We start from the raw sequence: 20724 nt of genomic DNA on the forward strand, positions 1-20724 counted from the left end.
GTGACCATGACTTCCCAAGGAGGGACTTGCGTGCCTTTAAAGCACTTTAGACCATTTGGGGATCTCTGGCTATATTAAAAGCAAGAAGCCACGAGAGGCACATACTCGTTGCGTTCAGATGGTAAAGCTGGTTCCCTGCTTTTCTGCCTAATCCCCTCCCCGGCGTGGTCCAGTTGCCAGAGCGGACGGTGGATTCCTCTCCTCCTCTGGGAGCTGTGTAATTAGTACCTTCGGCAGCGCAGCCCTGCTGCTGGCAGAGCTGGTTTCAGCAGGCAGCCTGAGCCTGCAGCCGCCAGCTGGACCTCCTGTGCTTCCAGATACCCAAGTATGTACCTCTTACGTTTCTTCAGCTTCTGTAAAGTCAGCTGTAGGCACGATTTGCTAAAGGAAATCAGAGCCTGGTTAGCTGGAGCTGTTTTGATCAGCTTTGGTCATCTTGTGATTTTTAACTGCTGGTTCCTGATTATCTTTTCCAGTGAGGGGTAACTTGGTAAACAATGAGATCTTTAAAGACTTAGTTTAGACTTGAGCTCAGATTATAAAAACTGGTGTAACCTGGGGGTGGGGAATGAAACTTCTTGCAGTCTCTCTATCACTTTCCATTTCCACGTGGCTGAAAACATAACACTTGAAGGCAGCTTTTCCTTTTTCAGTGTAGCCCAGCTCCTGTTTTGTTTGTCCAAAGCTGCGAGTCCATCCTTTGGTAGGCAAGGTTTTCTTGCTGAAGAGTCTTAGCAGTGTTATCTGCCTTGCTGGGTACTACTCCGGCTAATTGTGTCTTGTCCCAGTTCCCAGGATTACTGCCATCACTTCAGTAATTGCTCTGTCGATACCAGAACTAAAACTGGGTTAAAGAACAAAGCTGCGCCGTGCTGCTGCTCTCCGGAGTCAATTAGGTGTCTGAAGGCACTCCCATCTCCAGGAGCGAACCCAAGCTCCAGCTGCCTGTAGCTAACCCAAATCTGGCAGAAATCTGGGCAGGCAGTGCAGGCCGGTTAAATTTCTGCAGGAGAACACACAAGGTGCGGCTTTTTTCCTGTATTTCATGGGTGAGAGCTCCTTGCAGGCTGGGTGCTGTTCGCCTACAGCACAACTTCGGCGCTTGTGCACCTAGTGCCGTGCAGCCGTACGTCTGCGGAGCTGGCAACCTGGAAAGGCAGCAGGGTTTGAGCTGCTGACAGGTATCTCAGGATCTCAGTTGACACTGATTTAGGAAGTTTTGTAATATGTGATCGTTCTGACTTCGGAAGCTTGGCGGAATCAGTCCTCCTGAGGAAACAAGCTTGGTGTACCTGCTGCTCCTCCGTCCCTCTTTCTCCCCACGTAACTTGTGCACCTGCTGGCCACGTCCACCTGCATCTCACAGAAGGGTGGAAATCCCAAGGACGTGAGGTGTTTGTGGAGCAGGAAGGCTCAAGGAAGGCCGAAATTCTTGCAGAGCTGGAGGAAGCCCACAGGCAGCACGTCTTCAGGAAACGGGCTCTTAAAATGCGGCAGCTTGCGGAGTAATTCCTGAACCTGCCTCCCATTGCTGGCTTTGCTGTTGGTGAAAATGGAGACGGGCTGCTCTTGGTGTACCTTCATTCAGCTGAATACAACCATGGGGCAGGAGCAACATTTCTGTGCTGAGACCCGCTGATAGCACATTGCTGCTGCTGCCTTTCCTGGTAGGGGATGGATGGAGAGTGCTTATTCCAGGCTGACTAATTAAGGAATGACAGCTGGCTTGAAATATCATTCTACTTTTGCAAGAGCTATGAGTAACTTAACAAGAATTTCTGGGGAAGAAAAATGAACTTAGAAGCAGGCTTAATTGACAGTATTTAGAAGCTGAGCTTCCACTGGGAGAGGCTCTTATGGCCGTGGGGACCTGCCCATTTGTCCGAGCCCATGAGCACAGGGCAGCCCTGGGCTGGGAGCTCGCTGTTTGCACTGCTCTCGATGCTGTGGGGCAGCAGGGAGGGAAATGGGGTGCAGTCAGCATCAAAGCCACCTTACAGCTGCTCAGGGAGGCTGAGGAGGCGGCGGCATGGTGGCTGTGTCAAGGGGTAGGGAGCAGGGAGCAGGGTAATGGGAGCTGGGCTTGCCCATGCCTGCCTCCCTCTTGCCTCAGAGCTGGAGGCCTTGCCAAGCGAGGACCCGTGCCACCAGCTGGTAGGGATTTTGAAATTCTTCTTCTGACGAGTGCTGGGGATGGACAAGGCAGATTAGAGTTGTCTGATTGCTTCTTCCAGGCAACAGGACAGCATCCACCTGGCCATCGTTCATTCTCACTGTAAGCTCTGCTCTAGCTTTGTTGCGTGCTCCCAGAAGGAAAGGCCTCGCGTCGAGGACGCTCTTCTTAGGCTCCATCCCACAAAAAGCTAAGTGAGCTCTGAGATGTTTCCCCATGGAGAAGCAGCAGAACACAAGAGCAGTGCCTCACCGTGACCTACCAAAGGAAGGATCGGTTGGTGTCCTGTGGGATTTCTGCTGGATGCACAGCCCCAGGCCACGTGTGTTAATGGGAAGTGTTAAGGGTTGTTACTCTCAATGAGAGTATCAACAACCAGCATTGGGTTTCCCACCAGCCGTGTATTTGGCCCTGCTGTGTGTCGGAGCCAGGTGGGCCACAGCTTTCCCATCACCCAGGGGACGTAGTTCTCCTAATGAGGTCTCGTCTGCGTGACGCGTGCTTCTCGTACCTCACTGCAAGGCAGAGAAGGGCTCAAGGCAAACCTTAGAAACCGCAGTCAAGCGGTGGAGCGAGGCTTGTCCAAGGAATAATGCTGTTAATTCTTCTCAAGTTTGCTGATTTTGGTGCGTTCCTAATAAGAGAAAGAGGAGGAGATGAGGTGACAAACATATTTTTGATGTGACACAGTGTTGTGAATTGGGAATGTAGTTGTTAAGGAGCCCACCCATTATCGGTGATGAAGAGAGACTCTTCTCACTATCAGAGAAGGAGATGTGAGATTTATTTCATTGCGTGTTTTACTTGCGTGTGGTGTTCCTCTTTCTGCTGGGACAGCTGATAGAGGGGGAAGGAGGACTGAAAAAAAATACAGGCACTGCTTTATGACACTGGGGTTTTCATGATAGCCACCTGCCAGTTAGCTGCTGTCTGGGAGCGGTGACTGGTGGGTGCTGGACGAGAGCAATCGCCCAGGTGGGGGCTACTGGGGTGCTGTGTGAGGGAGCAGGTGGTAAAAGACAAGATCTTGCAAAACTGAAGAGATACCTAAAAGAAACACTTGTGTATGAGTGTTTCTGGAAATGGTCGCCTGCATTCCTCTGGAGCAGAAGGGAAGATGAGGAGGGTGAGGAGGGGCGGTGGGGATGTTGGGGAATGGGTGAAGGAGGGTGGTGGCTGCTGGGCTCCCAGGGCGCAAACTGACCCCAGGCTGCAGATACGCTCTGTGAGCCATCTTCCCCGTGCACTGAGCTAGGTCTGGAGAGAATTCATGCTCTGTTGCATGTAAGCAGCATATAGCGATTTTTTTTTGTTATTATTTTCAGCTAGATGTATGCAATTTTTTGCTTTGGCAGAAAATGCTAGTCGATTGCTTTGACATGTTTAATTACTTTGGCCTGAGTAGGATGCAAGTGAATTTATTTCCCACTGAGAAAAGTGTTGAAAGGCTGCATGAAAACCTGTCAGAGGAAATTCGAGAGGGGTTGGGGAATTATCTTGACAGTAAATGAATTTGATAAATGTGTCAGTTAAATGGGGATTTTTTTTTTTTTTTTTTACAATGCGCAGGTTTTGTGGCCAGGAATCTTTGATAATTCCATTCACTGGGAAAATGAATTTTACCTGTCCAATTGCTTTGCTTTTTTATAGTGCTTGTACAGCGAGGAATTGCTGTAGTATGGAAAACAGAAAATTAAAATAGTAATTCCATTTTTTTCTAGAACACGTCAGTAATGGAGGATCAGAATGAAGATGAGTCTCCAAAGAAAAATACCCTATGGCAGGTACGTCTGGCTCGTGCATAGGAGGAGAGTTGGCATGTTTTTCCATGTTCCTGCTTTTGAGAAATTTCCAAATGCTTGGCTGCAGATGCATAATCATCCTTATATGTAGTTGACTCTATCATCCTAAAATTAGCTCAGTATTCAAGCGAAGGATGACACCAATGAATAATACTTGAGAAATGACTAGATCTTCTTAGATTTTGTGGTTTGTGCTGACCTTGAAAATCAAACACGTGATCCTGCTTCAAAGGAGACTTGTGAACGTGGCTCAGCCTTTCTGAGCAGGTGACCGTCATTGAAAAGGAAGAGTTCAACACCTTCACATAGCAAGGAGGAAAAAACCAATTTGCTTTGCAATATTTAGGAGAGCTGGTGATCCTTCACCAGGAGCCCTTTTGGTCTCGTGAAGGGATTAGAAGTGCTTGGCTTGAATGTTTGATTCTTTTTGCTGATAAAGTAGCAAATCCTGGGGTGTTCTTCTGTAACATCCTTATTTGTAGCTCAAGCTCCAAGGATTTTAATTATATTTTATGTGGTTGTCCCAAACATTGACATGAGCTGTTTTTCAAAAACGAAACAAGCATTGCTGCTTGACATCATGTAATTCTTGGGCTTTGTTTGTGGGCAAACAGTGCAACACCAGTATGGGGGTCCTGATTTTTTTCGTATTAGGGAAGTGATAGCCAGCCTTCGTGTGTATCTGCATGCGTGGTGCTGTAACTGCCTGTGTAAATCATCTCTGAAGGCAAACTGCAATGTGCAGCTGAAGCCAACTGCCATGTGCAGTAGAAACCACTGGTTTAGTCTGGGAAAGGTTGTTCTAAAACAAATTACGTTCCTTGCTGTTAAAATGGTAAGAGGTAAGAGAATTCAAGTCTTTCAGCATAGTGAATAACTTCTAATTATGGGCAAGGGCCTTTTGTTCGGCTTTATGTCTGAAAGATGAGATGTATAAGGCATAGCTCGTATCTTTAATGATGTTTTAAAGCTCAGTTTTGTTGAGTATCTCTTTGTGTCCTCTCTCCCATTTTCTTCCTGGAGAGAGTTCTTATAAAGCTGTTCCTATTCTTACTCATATTTACGTATTTGTATTTCTCTTCTAAAAACAGATAAGTAATGGAACTTCATCTGTGATTGTCTCGAGAAAAAGACCATCGGAAGGAAATTACGAAAAGGAAAAAGACTTGTGTATTAAATATTTTGACCAGTGGTCTGAATCAGATCAAGTTGAATTTGTGGAACACCTTATTTCACGAATGTGTCACTATCAGCATGGACATATTAACTCTTACTTGAAGCCCATGTTACAACGGGACTTCATCACTGCGTTACCAGGTAATTAACATCCGTTTCACAAGAAGTGCATTTATATGTACACTTTTCTAATACTTGGGGCGTTTGCAAACTTTTCTGAATGTTCTCCATACTTAGATTGTCTCCTCTAAAGGATATGATGACTCCTAGTCAAAAGAAGTGCAGGAGGGCAGCTGAAGTCATTCACTTCTGTGATTAATTGAATTGGCCACTGGATGCCAGTGTTGTTCCGTGTAAAAGGAGTTTGAGTAGCATATCCTGAAGAACCATTTGTGTTTAAATTGGATCTGAACTGTTGTAGAGTGTGCGTGGAAGCTCTGGTCTAGCTTGCTTTCATGTGACCCCCCTAGGTGTGCGAAATACTACAGAAGTGGTTTTCATTTGAGAAGTCTTTACATTGTTGTAGTTTCGTCCTGAGTTTCCCAAATCTTGAATGAAAAGCTGCCTGCTTAGATAAATGAATGTAGTATGTCTGATCTTGTTAACAACTCAAGCAAAAACGATTGTGGACTTTTAATGTGTAGTCCTTTCCTTTCTTCAGTTGCTCAGAACCTCTTCTGCCACAGATCAGTGTAAACCTTCATCAATAACTTGACTGTAAAATATGTTCTTATGCCTAAAATGTTCATTTTTTCAAGAAATATGGAGCAGTAATAACTAGACGTGTAGCATCTTATGTTTTTAGTCTCCTGGAAAGGTGTGTATTTTCCATTATCTTTTAAAAGGAATTGATTGCTGCATCCTTGGATTTCTTCTGATAGGGAAAATAATTCAAAATCACTCTTTGGAATGTAAACGTGTTGACGTTGTTCTCGGAGTGGGAAGTAAGCATCAAATAAGTGGACAAAATGTTCTGTTTGCCACATGCAGTAGAACAGCGCAGATTCACTCCTGCAGTCAGTGGTCTGTGGGTGTTATCCCAGGAATGCCGGGCCACAGCAGTGAGCAGAGTGGATGAGGTGGTGATAGAAATGGAAAAGGACTGGAAGCTGGTAATTTGAGCACAGGGACAGGCAAGGTCCTTTCAGAGGCTGGTCCCATGCGAACTTTGAAGCTTTTTTCTAGCCACTGGTGTGCTTTGGTAGTCTTGTGTGTGGTCTTTTCTGGTGTCTGGTGACAGAACGCTGCAGTGTTGGTTTTTAATATTGCGGTTGTCTTAGCTTGGATGCTGTGGGCTTCTGTCCTCTGTAGTGCTGCTATATAAAACAGAAAATTGAGGAGTTCAGCTTTTGTAGGTGGTGATGGGATTTTGGCTTATCTGTCAAGTATGATTGAAATGAAATTCACAGTAGTTGGAGGGGTGAAGTAGGGGAACGAGGAATAGAGGTTAGGACACAGAGCACATGTGAGATTCCATGTCACTGTTTTATTTAAAAAAAAAAAAAAAAAAAGCTTTACTGCATGAATAGAGGCTATGAAAGGAAGGAAGCAGCCTTATCCCCCACATCTCTATCTCACAGAAGTTATTTCATAGAAGATTTAGCTTATCCAGCCACACACATAAAACCATGTTCCTCATTTTGAAGGGAGAGATGTAGATATAGGTAGCATGGATGCTTCTTCCAGCTTGCTTCTCTCTTCATATTGAATGTTGATTTCTTTAGGGGAATATCTGAGATGCAACTTAAAATAAAGTGAAACGTACCATCATGGCCACCATGTGCAAGTATGAGCTTCAACTGTAATGTTGTTTTGTTTGCCTTTATTTTACACCTCAGAGTAGGTATCGTGGAGTTGCTCAGTTCTTTTGTATTAGATTTGTATTCCTAAGAAATCTTTGGGAGATTCATAAGGTGACAGTTATTTTTATTGCATGTATATATATAACAAATATTTGTTTACAATTTTAATTATTTTGAAGATGTAAATACTGGGAACTTTTCTCATTTCTTATAATCAACTTTTTTTTAAGGGTATTGTTTTAAAGCTGCTACTCCTCCCTAGTTACTGGAAGGTTTTCCTGGCTGTGGGGATGGCCTGCTGTGCCCTTCTTTGGGTGATGTTACAACCACCCAGTCACTTTTGTTTTAAGCAACAAGCTATTTTGGTAGTTGGTTGCCTTATGTATTAAATACCGGTCTGTACATGGAAAGAAATGATACGGAAATTTTGTAACAGGTTCAAATGTCTCCTACCCGAGTATCAAAACATAAAAATTTTAAGTTGCTTGGTTACGACGTGGATTACAGAAGCCACCTTTCCTTCTTGAACAGATGCCTTTTTCTGAAAAGGTTGATTATAGAACTTCATTAATTGCCCTTTAGCCAGCTGAAATTTAGTTGCATCCATTTCTGGATTAAGACAACAAATATTTTCCATAATATTCAGCAGCATATTCAGTGCACACAGCAGCTCGTTGCAAAAAGCTGTCTGAACTCAGCTGGACACCTGCTGCAGCTGAGCAATAATTATGAGTCAATTTTGCAGGTTGTGCTTCGCGTAACGCTGAAGAGGTTCTGCTTTAGGAAAGTGGAAAAAAAATACAACAACATGTATATAATAAAACTGTACAGATTTGTGTAAGGTGTGTTGGATTCTACTGTACATGTGTGTGCCCCAAGTGGCTTTTATGGTGTCCTCCACAGCTGGGACACGTGTACTCAAGGGTAGACCTGGTGTCCAGCAGTAATTCTCTCTTGATTGAAGATGACCTAACCATGAATAACTGGCAAAAAAAAAAACAAAAAACACACACACACAAAAACCAAAAGCCCACAAAAACTTCTTAACCTGTTTTCCTGCTTAATTTGTATGCTTTATCACCTTTCAGCCATGTCTGGGTACCTCTGGAGAAACAAGTGACTTAATTTTTTCAACTGTAAATCTCCTATTGGGCTTAAAGTGACTTTGTTGTGATTCTAAACTCAGTTCTTGACTACAGATTCCTTCTTTCTTACAAACAAAGGAATATTTTTGATCTTTGAACCTCTCCTTTTTCCAGGGACAGCTCTTCAGCAGTTTTGGAGGGAGATGGTTGGGTTTTTTGTTATCCAACGGAGACAACTTTATTTTTTCAAAGCTTTCCCCCATCAAATGTTCCATGTTTCATTTTGCTTATGCTTAGCACTACCTATGACACTCTGCAAAAATAACTTTTTAAACTTACTGAATTGCACCCAGGAGATCACAAAGCCCCCAAGATTTCCTCGTGACACTCGATGGCTGCTGTTTCTCAGAGTTACACGTGGTAGAAAATCCACTTGCCCCAAATGCCTGATAGGAGCAAAAGTTTCATAACTTCTGTGCTCCAGTTGCTGAGCAGGGAGCTGCTGTGTGTGCAGGCACCAGATTTTCATGCCTGAAATGTGTTTGCAGAGAATAACTACGCACTTTTGTCCTTAGTATCTAAATGCAAGCTCTGCATTGCTGGTCTCCATTCATTACTTCTCGAGGTGCAGCAGGGCGTGTGAGTTTTGGTGAAAGCAGAAGTAGGGAGACGGATAATTCTTTGCTTAACATCAGGCACAAGGAAAACTGGGTTTGAACACGTGGTGTCTCTGGATAAAATTACCCAAGAACTTAATCTGGTGTGGTTGAAATGAAGCCAGTCCTGTGTTAGGCTAGCATCACATCAAACATAAATGAGGTACTACGTTTTAAAAGGTAGCTCCACTTGTCTTAAAGAAATCAAATTCCTGTTTTAAACTGAAATAGTTCTTGCATGCTGCTGTCCCCGCTGACTTTTACACCTGTGAGAACACAAGATAAATGGAAAATGTCTGTGGTATCTGGCTTCCCTTTGCTTCAGTGGAAAAAGTGATAATTTGGGTACGCTTTGCTGCAAGCTGTGGCACAATGTTTAGTCTGCAGGCTCGCTCCTTACAAGCTGGGCTGTGGTTGGGCTCCTTCCTTTACTGCTAATCACAAGCATCAGCCCCTGCAGATACTGTTGATCTGCCTTTATGGGCTCCAGGTCACTCAGAAGCCTGCATTTGTTGATCCTCTGGGTCGGCCACCACCGCTCCCCGCAGCGGGGTGTAACGGGCAGTGTAATTGCAAGAATAACCACTGTGCTCTCGAGTCTTTTAGTTATATTTAACATGTTAATCTTAATATTCCTTGCATGGGCTCATCCAAATTGTGCCCTTTCCTTAAACAGGTTGACCCTCGAGCACAACCTTGTCACCCATGATTAGGAACGAGCCCCTCTCACACGTTGTGTGTGTTACAGCTGTAGGAGAACCGCACGTTGTATCAGGCAAGGCAAACCCTGCCAGGACTCTTCTGAAATGTCTCTAAAATAATAAAAATCTGTGCAGTTGTATGATCTAAGTGACTGCTTAGGATCTGATGTTAGTCAGTTTTATAGAGTTGACATCCCACATTTGGGTTTCATTTTCATACAAAGTGATATTTACACATTGAGCTTTGAAATCCCTGTGGCTTTTAATTGTTTTAATTTATTATTGAAATTCAACCAAACCTTCATCTGGTACCTATAATCAGCAACAGCTGTAATTTTTCACCATTTTCTGTAAAACTGCAAAAGCTCTGGAAGAGGCAGAAGAGTTGGGAGGAATGTTTTCCTTTGTTTGATAAGGGTACCAATAAATGCTGGGTACATTTTGCTAATGAAAATTTACAGGTTTTAGTACCTGTTTCAGAAATGGTTTTTAAAAGTTGGTGAATATTTAGTTTTAATGTAAAATAGTTATTGTAGCCACTTCAGACTGTAATGTGTCTTAAACTGAATCTTGTCTGAAGTAATCACAGTAGGCCCATCGAAGCAGCAGCGCATTGAACCAGTTCCTGCTGTTCCTCGGGATAAGTATTTCAGTTGATGTGGCTTTGATGTGAGCAGTGTACATCTGTACATCTTTCCAAGTACTAAAACTTGTAAGGGTGGGCTTGGTGGTGCAGCACTGATGTTTGTGCTCAGTGTGCAGCTTTCAAGGCTCTGCATATCCATAGAGGAGAATACTGCTGTATTTTAACAGCAGAAAACGCCTGTTTCTGACATTTCAAAACCTATTTTAACTCTTAGCAGTGTCATACACAATTGTAAGAATTATGAATCTGTTAATGGAGGGTTTCTACCCAGTAATTTGCTGTTGATCCTTAAAACTCGATGAAATATGGGCTTCATAATGCAGGATGTGCGTGCGTGTGTGTGTGTGTGTGTTCAGAGTGCACAGCCACGGGTCGGTACGGGTCTGTAGATACATTATCACTGTTAGAAGCTGTGGTAGCTACTAGCTTTTAATAAACCTTAGTTTAGCTCAATGGAAAATGAGTACCCAGTACTAGGCTTGCACCACACACAACACTGCAAAGTTTTGGGTTTGTAAAGCGAGCCCAATCAGGCCAAGCACGTGTCACTCGCTTTTAGGCTCTCCAGACTCGAGGCCTCGCTGTTCCATGAAGCATCCATTTGCTGAGGGGCAGCCAGGCCTGAATCTTCTCAACAGCGTTCCTAACCTGTAAAAACAAGAGTCGTCTCAGGAAAGAAGACTTGTCACGTATTTTAGGTTTATTTGGCAACTTACTCTCCTCAGAAACCACGTTCCAGCCCTGTCTCTAAATGCTTGGTGTGTTGCAGTGAAACAATCTTTATTAAATTGAATTTTGAGAAGGTCTTGGCCTCATTCTTCTGGGTTGTGCACTGTGTAAAGCTGCCCAGGACAGCCGAGTGCCCGCTGCCGCAGCACTCCCTGATGTTGGAAGAGGGGCCTGGGCCCGGCTGTCTGCTGGCACCTGCTGTGTCTCTGCCCGCAGGTGGGATTAGTGGCTCCGGCACCTCCTCACAGGTTCACCAGCTTCTCCTGTGCTTCGTGATGTGTGTGGACAGCAAATAAATGACAGTGTTTGGTCCCTCCGAGAAAGACTCGGGTTTTGGAGAAACTGTTGGTCATTCACCCTGCCGGGCAGCTTCTCCAGCGTGCCGTCATGATGCCCAATTTTACTGACTGGTAGAGAGCTCCACAACTGAAAGTAGTGTGGTAAAAGTCATTTTTCACTACTTGATGAGGATGCTCCTGTCTGCTTCGTTTGATTGCATGTCTGGATTTGCAGCTTGGGTGGGTTTGGATCTAAGTTTTTGCAACTGTTTTTTGAAGGACCATTACTGCCCTTCCAAATGCAGCTGTTTGAAGACTGAATGACTGTACAAGACTTCTGCTTTGTCATCTGTCACTTTTCTTAATCAGCTCTGCACAACTGCCTTTAATCTGGAGAACCATCTTTTTGAGAAAACGACGTTTCACGAGGAGAAGAAAACTGAAAGCAACTGGACTCAATAAGCTGATGAATACACACACCATATTACTCGATCATCACATTTATTTCTAAACAGGGAATCACAAAGCCATGGGCTGCAAGCTTGTATTTGCCTCACACTAAAAGGTGTTAGGTTGGAAAGCAAGCCGTGGTTTTTGCTGTCTGCTGTCATGTCTGTGATCCAGATCCTCTTGTCATTTCGGAATAACAATCTAAATCAAACTCTTCTGAAACTGCCTAAATGACATGAATTCTCACACAAAGGGATTGCAAATGGGAAATGTGGATTTCTAACACGGGAACGTGCTGTATGCTGCAGGTGCAACTCCTGCAGTATTTATGCTTGATTCTAGAACACTTGCCTGCCGTTGAGAAACAAGTGAAGCTGCCTTGCTAACCGATGGGCATCTCACTTCCACTCCCAAGCAGATCTAGACCTGGTCTGTGTTTTCTGAAAGGTGACCAAGGTGTGTTAGAGTAGGAGCCAGGGGAAGCATGCATCTGTGGAGCTCAGAGGATGCTTTGCAGTGCAGCTTTGTTACTGGGTTGGTGACTGGTAGGTACCTTTACAGCTCCTTGGAGCTCTTCCTGGTTTGGAGGGGTAATTGTTTAGCTTGCTGCCAGGAGATGGCAGTAACTGATAAACCTTTATGGTACCGTTACTGCGTGTGGGCATCCCCTGAACATCTCACATTGATCTGTCATTGACTCCCTTGGGAATTGTGTCTTTGCATCTGGCGTGTTTGTGATCTTTTCACTTCAGAGATTGCTAGCTGGATGCTTTGTCCCATAACTTTCTTCTTAAGTATGTGGTTGGAAGAAGTCCGGAGGTATGGTTTGCTTAAATGTTTTTAGCAAATAACCATTAAATTTCCCAAAGAATGTTCATATGCACATGTAGTTTTTTTTATTAAGTTATGCCAGTCAGGTGAAATTACACTTTGGATTACTTCAGGATTGGAAAAGCATCCAGTATGTTCGGCACGGATCCTGCTCTCCCACCTTTGTGATGCCCAGAGATAAATAGCCCTGGTTTGAGCAAAGTGCATGTGCTAGGGACAGCCCTTCCCTTGGCTGTCCGGCTAGTTTATTTGGTGAACCTTGCATGGTTTTGGTTCATCCACCTGCAATCTTTCAGGTGCCCGAGTAAAGAATTTCACGCCTTAAAGGTACAGATGATGGACCGTTTGCCTGTCATCAGTGTGTCATGTGCTAATGGCTTGTTGGGACTCCAGACATAGCTGGAGTGACTTTTTTTTATCCTTCTAACAAAGAGGAATTAAGGTCATCTGAAAAGGCTAGCCTTGCGTGGCTCTGCTCTGCCGTGCTGCAGCTGCTTAGAAATGCCTTTGGCGTGGAAGAGAGAGGCCGGCATCCCTGTATCTGGGGCAGCTGGGAGCTGAAAGCCAGTGCTCTCATCTTTCTCCTGTGCTTTACAGAAAGTGTTGATGTCGGTGTTAAAATAACTGGATCTGCTGATGTGGCTGTAGCCAACTTCTGTACTTGTAACATCTTCTGAACCTAGCAATCGCTCACCTTTAAATTTACTTACTAAGCTTGAAACGTGGTAGTCTGAAACTGGACAAACTGAACTGGCTAAGTTCTATAATTTCTTAGCATTTCTCGGTCTCTCAGTAGCTGATGACTGCCGGCAGATCCTTGTGTGAGCAAATCACCGACACCTTTAGCCCTGCACCCTGCTGCGGGGACAGTGGAAGCACCCGCTGGTAGCCTGAGGAGGGAGCTGTACACATGGATGTTTTATAAGGGCTACTGAAAGTAAAAGTGCGGTGAAATGGGAGCCCTAAACTCTTAATTTACACACAAACCTCAGCGTCCTGCTCTACTGATGGATTTTGCTGTTACGGTGCTTCATTGCTGTGTCCTCTGCACCGTTAGCTTGGGGACCTATGATGCTTCACGTAGCAAATTGGCCTCTTCCTTTTCAGGGTGTCCTGCGCTGCGTGCGGGGAGAGTAAGTAGATAACTGTTGTGGGATTAGAGCCATACCAGACAGTTGTTACCTCTGCACAGGCTGATCCTGTGCTCCTGAATGTGACAATTCTGCGTTTATGTGCAAAGTAACCGCTGGATAGGCTTCTGTTAAAGCACGTGTGTGCCCTGCTCATCACTCACACCCGTGACCTTCAGCCTCGGGGAGCTGCTTACTAAGCAGACCTGCTTGCTTGATTTTTATCCAGCCACTGTACAGTGAGCTGGCTCATCTGCACGATAGCCAGTGATCCACGTTTTTAACTCTGGAAAACGGCCTCGAGATGAAGTGATTTTATTGCCCTGAAAAACCTTCACAGTGTTTTCCCATCACAGTAACTGAAATATATTCCAAGAAAAGGGTGTTTAGAGTCCTCATGTTGACATTTACTGGCAAGCCTGGGCTGGGGCAGACCGAAGAGCACACGTACAATGTATGTGAGTGCTCTGGTGGTTTCCTCAACCTGCAGGAGGAGGTGGCGCAGCTCCCAGCTGCTGCGAGCTGTCTGACTGGTAGGGGTGGGTTTGCTGCTTCACCGGTGGCTGGGTTTGAAACGTGCTGGTTGCTTGGACCTTGCTATATGTCAGCTAGCTGAATCTGTTATTAGGACTGTCATTGAAAAACTTGTACAAACCCAGTTTACTTTGAAGGAGCCTGTGTCATTCTTAGAGCCTTTTTGTAGCTGAGTTACCTAGAAGACCCGACCAAGTGCTCTAAAGCCACATGTGCTGGTCTCTTTCTGTTGCTGCTCAGGTTTACAAAGGCTGTGCTTACATCCAGAGTAGTGGAGGACTGTATGAACAGGCTGTGTTAATTCTTTACAAAAGCCAACAGTAGTTTCTTTGATTTTTTTTTTTTTTTTTTGAGTATTTGAAGCCTAAAGTAGGGCATCATAAGGTAGAGTGGAAAATTAAAAAGGTCATCTCCTGCTTCAAATAATTTTATTTTTTTTTTTTTTATTTAAGGTTGGCCAACTGGCATAAGTTGTTTGTGAAAATAAAGTTATTCTGATAGATTTCTGGTTGGAGTTCTGGGGAAAGCAAAGCTGCAGGTTTCTGGGCGATGTTACGGACCTGCTGGTGTTTTTTTGGGGGCCAGTGACACCATAGCTGGGATATGGACAAGAGAAGTTTGCTAGTTTATAATTGGTGCAAATACTTTATCTAAGTGATTTCCATGTATGCGTTTCATTCAACTACAATTAGACTTTTTAAATCTAACACACTCAATGGGGTGGGTAAGGTCTAGCAGAGACCACAAGCAGCTGCATGCAGCGTGCCACTTGTTCTGGGCCTTGACAGATCTGAGGTGGCAGCGTATGGATTCATCATCTTTATGGAGGTGCTTTTTTCCTTCCACCAGCGTAAGTCCCTACAGCTTTTTAGCAAGTACCAGGTAACATTTCTGAAATGGGACACTTCAGCCTGTTGCCTTACGTGCATCTGGATGGATGGGCAGGACCCAGTTCTGGTGCAGCTGTACTACTGCTGGGGAGCAGAGCACATTTTGTATGGCAGTCTGTCCCCACCATGGTGTAAAAGGGTCCTTGGGGTTAAGAAGCTGCTTCTGGTGGTTGGGATCTTCAGCCTTCATGCCAGTGTTTGCCCAGCTTGCTGGGGGCTGCTGGGGCAACCATTGCTACCTGCCCAACGGCCCTGCATTGTGCTGCCTGTGCCATTAGGGCAGGAGAAACCCACAGGTAGGTGGTGGTTCTGTGCCACCTCCGTATGGCCAGAGGGTGCACATTGGAGCAGCCGTGTTTCAGTTAGGAGTGCAGTTGTGCACGTGGCCAAACTCCTCCTTTGACCCAGTGAAGCCTGCATGGTGAAATCTGAAGCAAGCAAGCTTGTACCTCGCTCCTTTGCCCAAAAAGGTGGCGTGCCCCGAGGCTGGGAGAGCAGCAGGTGAAGATTTAAAGCTAAGATAATACCTGGCTATTTTATACACACTGGAAATCTTTGAAGGTACACTGAGTTTATTTTGGACTATACAGAAGCGGAGCCATCACCTGCCATTATTTCAGAGTTCCTTGACTCCTGGTGATGATCCTGAGGTTTCTTAGTGGATTCTTACACTGGAAGCAATCACAGTGACTGGATGAAAAATAAATGCTGCATTGAATGTTACCGTGGGACTTACTCCAAGTTGTGTCACAAACAATTATTCTTGGATTTTTCTCTAGCTATAGAGGAGCATAAGTCAGCTAATGGTGTAAGTCATTCAGTGATAATTTCTCTAAGCATGGAGTCCAGTGACAGTAAGCCAAGAATCAGTATAACCATGTACAGTGAAGGAATTACTGTCTAATTCGTTGTCATTGACTTCTCCTTAACCAGGGTACAGGGCATGGTGTCTGTGGCATACCAAGATCTGAACAAAAGTGAGGAGTGCATTTGTCACATGTACATCATAGAAAGAGTTCAAAACAAGGACCCTGTTGTATTTAAAAGTGCAAGAAAACATTGTTTTTTTTCAGTCTGCTAATGCTTCTCCTGGAGATGTCTGCATTTGGTCCTGTAGAGTCCCATCTTCTGCTGAGCTGAATTATCTGGTGTTATGTGTAAGGGAGTAGAAAGAGTCAACAGTTTACCATGTAGCAGTACAGAGTTACAGGATCTTGAGGAGTATCTGCCGCTTGGACCACGAAGCCCAACACGTTACATGCTCAAAACATCCACAGTTCTGTGCTCCAGGCAGGCGAATGCTTGCTGCTGCTGTGCTGTGCTGAACTGTGGTGTGTGCTCGTTCCTGGTCAGCGAAGGTGGGACCAATCAGACTGTACCAGGAAAGGACTGAAGAGTTGGGTATTTTGGTGTACCTGTTGGGGTTGATTCATAACTGGTGCTTCTGTGTATGGTAATTTAATAACCGTGTTGCTCCAGTGCCTGAAATAAAGCTGTGTTAGCTTTCTCTGAATGTACTGCAAAACTTGTGTAGTAGTTTACTGTGAAGTGATTGACGTTTTGATTGCCTTTATTTCTTTGTAGAGCAAGGCTTAGATCACATAGCAGAAAACATCCTTTCCTATCTTGATGCCAGATCACTCTGTGCAGCAGAGCTGGTATGTAAGGAATGGCAGAGAGTCATCTCTGAGGGAATGCTATGGAAAAAATTGATTGAAAGAATGGTACGCACAGATCCGCTATGGAAGGGACTGTCAGAACGAAGGGGTTGGTAAGTACCTGGACAATAACTGAATTCACCTTTTACAGTGCTCTCCTTGATGAATTTACCTAATCATGAGCTCCGCCAAAAAGTAAGTGTATAGTAATTGAGGATCTCTGCAGTCCTTATCCTTTACGAGTTAGTTCACGAGTTTATATGCAGTCCTTACCCTTTACAAGTTTCTGAAGATAGGAGGTGTTTTGCTTTAGAAACCTGTTTTTCTGTGCTCTCTAGTGGTGTGCCTAAGAAAATGCAAGGCATGGAGTAAGGAGCTATGCAAGAGGAGGACACCCTGCTGGCTTAAAAGCCTTACAAAGCAGAGAACCCTAATTTGGGAAACCCTAAGGAAAACACCTGTTTCTTTCCACATACAGCTGTCAGACTGTAAAGTCACAGGGGCTGTAATTTCAATACTAAAAATGATTACAAATATTCTGTGAGAATGTGTCATAAGTTTTTGTTACATGTGGATTTTGAATTCCTTTACAGCTTGGCTTCTTTGTGGTAAATCGAAAAATGTTTCTGGTTCTTTCTAGGGATCAGTACCTGTTTAAAAACAGACCAACAGATGGCCCCCCAAATTCATTTTACAGGTCCTTATACCCAAAGATAATACAGGATATAGAGGTATGTTTTCTGATACGTAATATCTGCAGCAGAAATAATGTTTCATACAGTTAATGTCTCAAAGATGTTGCATGTTAGAGCAATGAAGCAAATCGTGTGCATTGGCATCACTACCGCTGTGTGAGCTCTGGCTCTTCAGAAAACGTGAAAAATTCCCTCATCATCTCATCACTGCAGTACAGACATTAATGTGTCACTTCAAAGCTTTCAGTGTTAACACTGACCTTTTGGGATCTAAATAGTTTGGAATTCCCTTGGGGCTGTGGATTTTAATAAAATGGCAGTTTTAGGAAACTTTACTACTCCAAGACAATTCCATGTATTTCTGAATGTTTTAATATAGTGGTTGTTCTCAATAAGTGATCACTGTTAGCACTGTAAACACCAGTTACTTAAAGTGTAGCTGGTCTGGTAACTTGTTATTTCTAAAGCTGTCACTGAGACAAATACATTTTTCTGCAGTTTATGGGAGTCTTTTTTCCTGGCTCTAGTGATATGATGAGAAAAATGAGCCCTACAATAATAAACTCAGTAGGGATACCAGTGGTAGGGAGATTGTAGAAGTGATTGATCTTTTGATTTAAAAACAAAGTTGTTTATCTCACTGAAGGATAACAAAGTTGGGCTCGCTCTTCTAAAACGTCCTGATAGATCAGGATCATCTCGGTATCCTGCCTACCAGCAGAAAATTGAAATCTTGCTCAGGGTGCTGTGTACACACTGCAGAACTCTTAGGTTGTACCACAGACTGTAATGTATTTCAACCATGTGACAGACACAAAATTTTGATCTGAGACTCATTAGTGGGGAAACACATGTTTTGATGGTTAAGGCAGATGTGAACTAATGGAATCATTCTGCTTTTGGGGAGCAACTTTTTGCTCGCGACAGGACAAGGGGAAACAGTTTTAAATTCAGAGGGGAGATTTAGATGAGATGTTAGGAGGAAATTTCTCACTCAGAGGGCAGTGAGGCTCTGGCTCAGGCTGGATGTCCCATCCCTGGAGGTGCTCAAGGCCAGGTTGGATGAGGCTCTGGGCAACCTGATCTAGGGGGTGGCATCCATGCCCATGGTGGGGGGTTGGAACCGGGTGATATTTAAGGCCCCTTCCTGAACAATTCCGTGCTTCTGCTATGGCAAATACGAATTTGTGTTACTTGGGACTCCATAAGCAAAATTAATCACAGAATCACAGAATTTCTAGGTTGGAAGAGACCTCAAGATCATCGAGTCCAACCTCTGACCTAATGCTAGCAGTCCCCACTAAACCATAACCCTAAGCTCTACGTCTAAACGTCTTTTAAAGACTTCCAGGGATGGTGACTCCACCACTTCCCTGGGCAGCCTGTTCCAGTGTCTAACAACCCTTTCAGTAAAGAAGTTCTTCCTAACATCTAACCTAAAACTCCCCTGGCGCAACTTAAGCCCATTCCCCCTCGTCCTGTCACCAGGCACGTGGGAGAACAGACCAACCCCCACCTCGCTACAGCCTCCCTTGAGGTACCTGTAGAGAGCGATAAGGTCGCCCCTGAGCCTCCTCTTCTCCAGGCTGAACAAGCCCAGCTCCCTCAGCCGCTCCTCGTAGGACTTGTTCTCCAGGCCCCTCACCAGCTTCGTCGCCCTTCTCTGCACCCGCTCAAGCACCTCGATGTCCTTCTTGTAGCGAGGGGCCCAAAACTGAACACAGTACTCGAGGTGAATCTTGACCTATCTGTAATGTGTAGCTGCTGCAAAATGCAATCCAATTTTTGAATATTGCTATACAATTTATAAACATCTAGTGATACAGAAGTATTTAAGTATTAAGTAACCTAGGCATAGTAAGACCAAACTTGACATTTGCTTGCAAGCTGAGTGATACCCATTTTATTATTTGAGGGGAGATGTCTTTTTTGTATAAGGAATGGCAGTTATATTGTGGTGATGATGATAAGACCAGGGGATTAAGGGTAACTCTTAACATGATATTCTCTTGGGTTCTGCAAAATTTTGGCATTGTTCGGTAAAGAAACACAGCGTGAAAAGATGAGCTTTGAGATCACAAATCATTGGAGGAGTTCAACATTATTCTATCCCAGATTTTTAAGATTATTGTTCTGAAACTCATTTGTTTAGATACAAGTGGAACATATGTGTAGGAAATCTTCCTGTTATTAGAGATGGAGTGTTCCTTAGAGATGTTATGTTACGAGGACTCGTGACCTTTGAACTTCAGTCGTCTTTTTAATACTTTGATTCTTTAGTGGCTGCAGATCCACATAAGGTGTACAGAAACAATACTCCTGAAATGGACAGTTCTTGCCAGTAAGAAATAAATAGGGAAGAAAAAAAACCACACAAATCCTCATGCTTCACTCATTGCCATTACGAGTATTGATATTAAGAGCAAAATATGTTAAAATGTGGGAGTGGAGAAAGGTTATACCACTAAATATCTACTGTACTAGTGAATGTGTTTCTTGAAAAAAATGAATTTTGTTGAAATAGACCCTCAAATTAAGAGGACTTTTCACTGCACTGCCTGAAGAGTGTTGATGTATTCAAAACAGGCAGAGAACGCATCAGTGTTTGGAAGTCAGGAAACACAAGCTTACACTACTCTCTGAACCCTAGCTTTGGGTTTCAACTCCTACGTTTTTATTTTCCATTATATAACGCTCACGTGGATGATGCGACAAACGTAGGACATGCTGAGTAAGGGGTTCTCTCATGTCAGGCTTTGAAAGGGAGTTGGAGCTGTAGTGCGGTGTACGTAAAGGATGGCAAGCCACGAGTACTTAAAAATAGAAATGTGAGTAATGAGCGTGGGAACAGCTGTCCTTTCCTTTCTGCTGTGTGCGAAGAGGAAACTCCAGGCTCCTGCCATCATTTGTGCCCGTTCCAAGCCACCGTCCCATCCAGCTGCTTTCCAAATGGCTTCTGCAGGTTCTAGCTGATGCTTTTACCCATAACGTGGTTAAGGGGCAGCGGGACATGTGGGCAACTCTTGCATCTCCAGCTGAGTGAGGCAAGTAGAGAGAAGCAAAACGAGAGCTGTTCGAGGGAAGCCTCCTGTTGTTCTGAACCTCCCATCGCGTGCTTGTGCCTGTAAATCCAAGAACAACCTTTGGTCTTTGCTGCTTGCCAGTCCTTTTGGGTAGAATTCCAGGCTTTGTCAACTAGCCTCAAGGCTGTAGGTGACCCGTGGATACTTCTGTAGAAAAGAGAGGCTGAAAGGAGCCCGGAGCTGTCTGCTCTTGCCTCTGAAACAAATGCATCTTTGTCTGGTCTTGTAGAGGGGTGAAGCCTCTCCTTGAAAACCAATGGCTTCTTCCAGGATCATCACTGTTCAGTTCATGCAGGCAGCCTATTTCCCACTCCTGGTTCTTCAGAATGGCTCAGCTGGAGGGGGAAGGCAGGAGGATGAGGGTGTTGTGCCATGTCAACGTTTTCCCTGCTTAAATGCTGCTTT

General features: G+C 44.3%; 1 protein-coding gene across 3 annotated transcripts in view; it reads left to right on the forward strand.

Moving 5' to 3' along the window:
- FBXW11 (F-box and WD repeat domain containing 11) overlaps nt 1-20724 on the forward strand; it is a 76091-nt gene that overhangs the window by 31455 nt on the left and 23912 nt on the right. For all 3 annotated transcript variants that reach the window (XM_084535463.1, XM_084535462.1, XM_084535461.1), the window contains 4 exons: nt 3895-3957; nt 5067-5292; nt 16468-16654; nt 17182-17272. In XM_084535463.1, coding sequence (XP_084391589.1) covers nt 3907-3957; nt 5067-5292; nt 16468-16654; nt 17182-17272 — 555 coding nt within the window. In that variant the 5' untranslated portion in view covers nt 3895-3906. The remainder of the gene's footprint in view (nt 1-3894; nt 3958-5066; nt 5293-16467; nt 16655-17181; nt 17273-20724) is intronic.

This window comes from Aythya ferina (assembly GCF_964211825.1).
Source record: "Aythya ferina genome assembly, chromosome: 14".
NCBI lineage: Eukaryota > Metazoa > Chordata > Aves > Anseriformes > Anatidae > Aythya > Aythya ferina.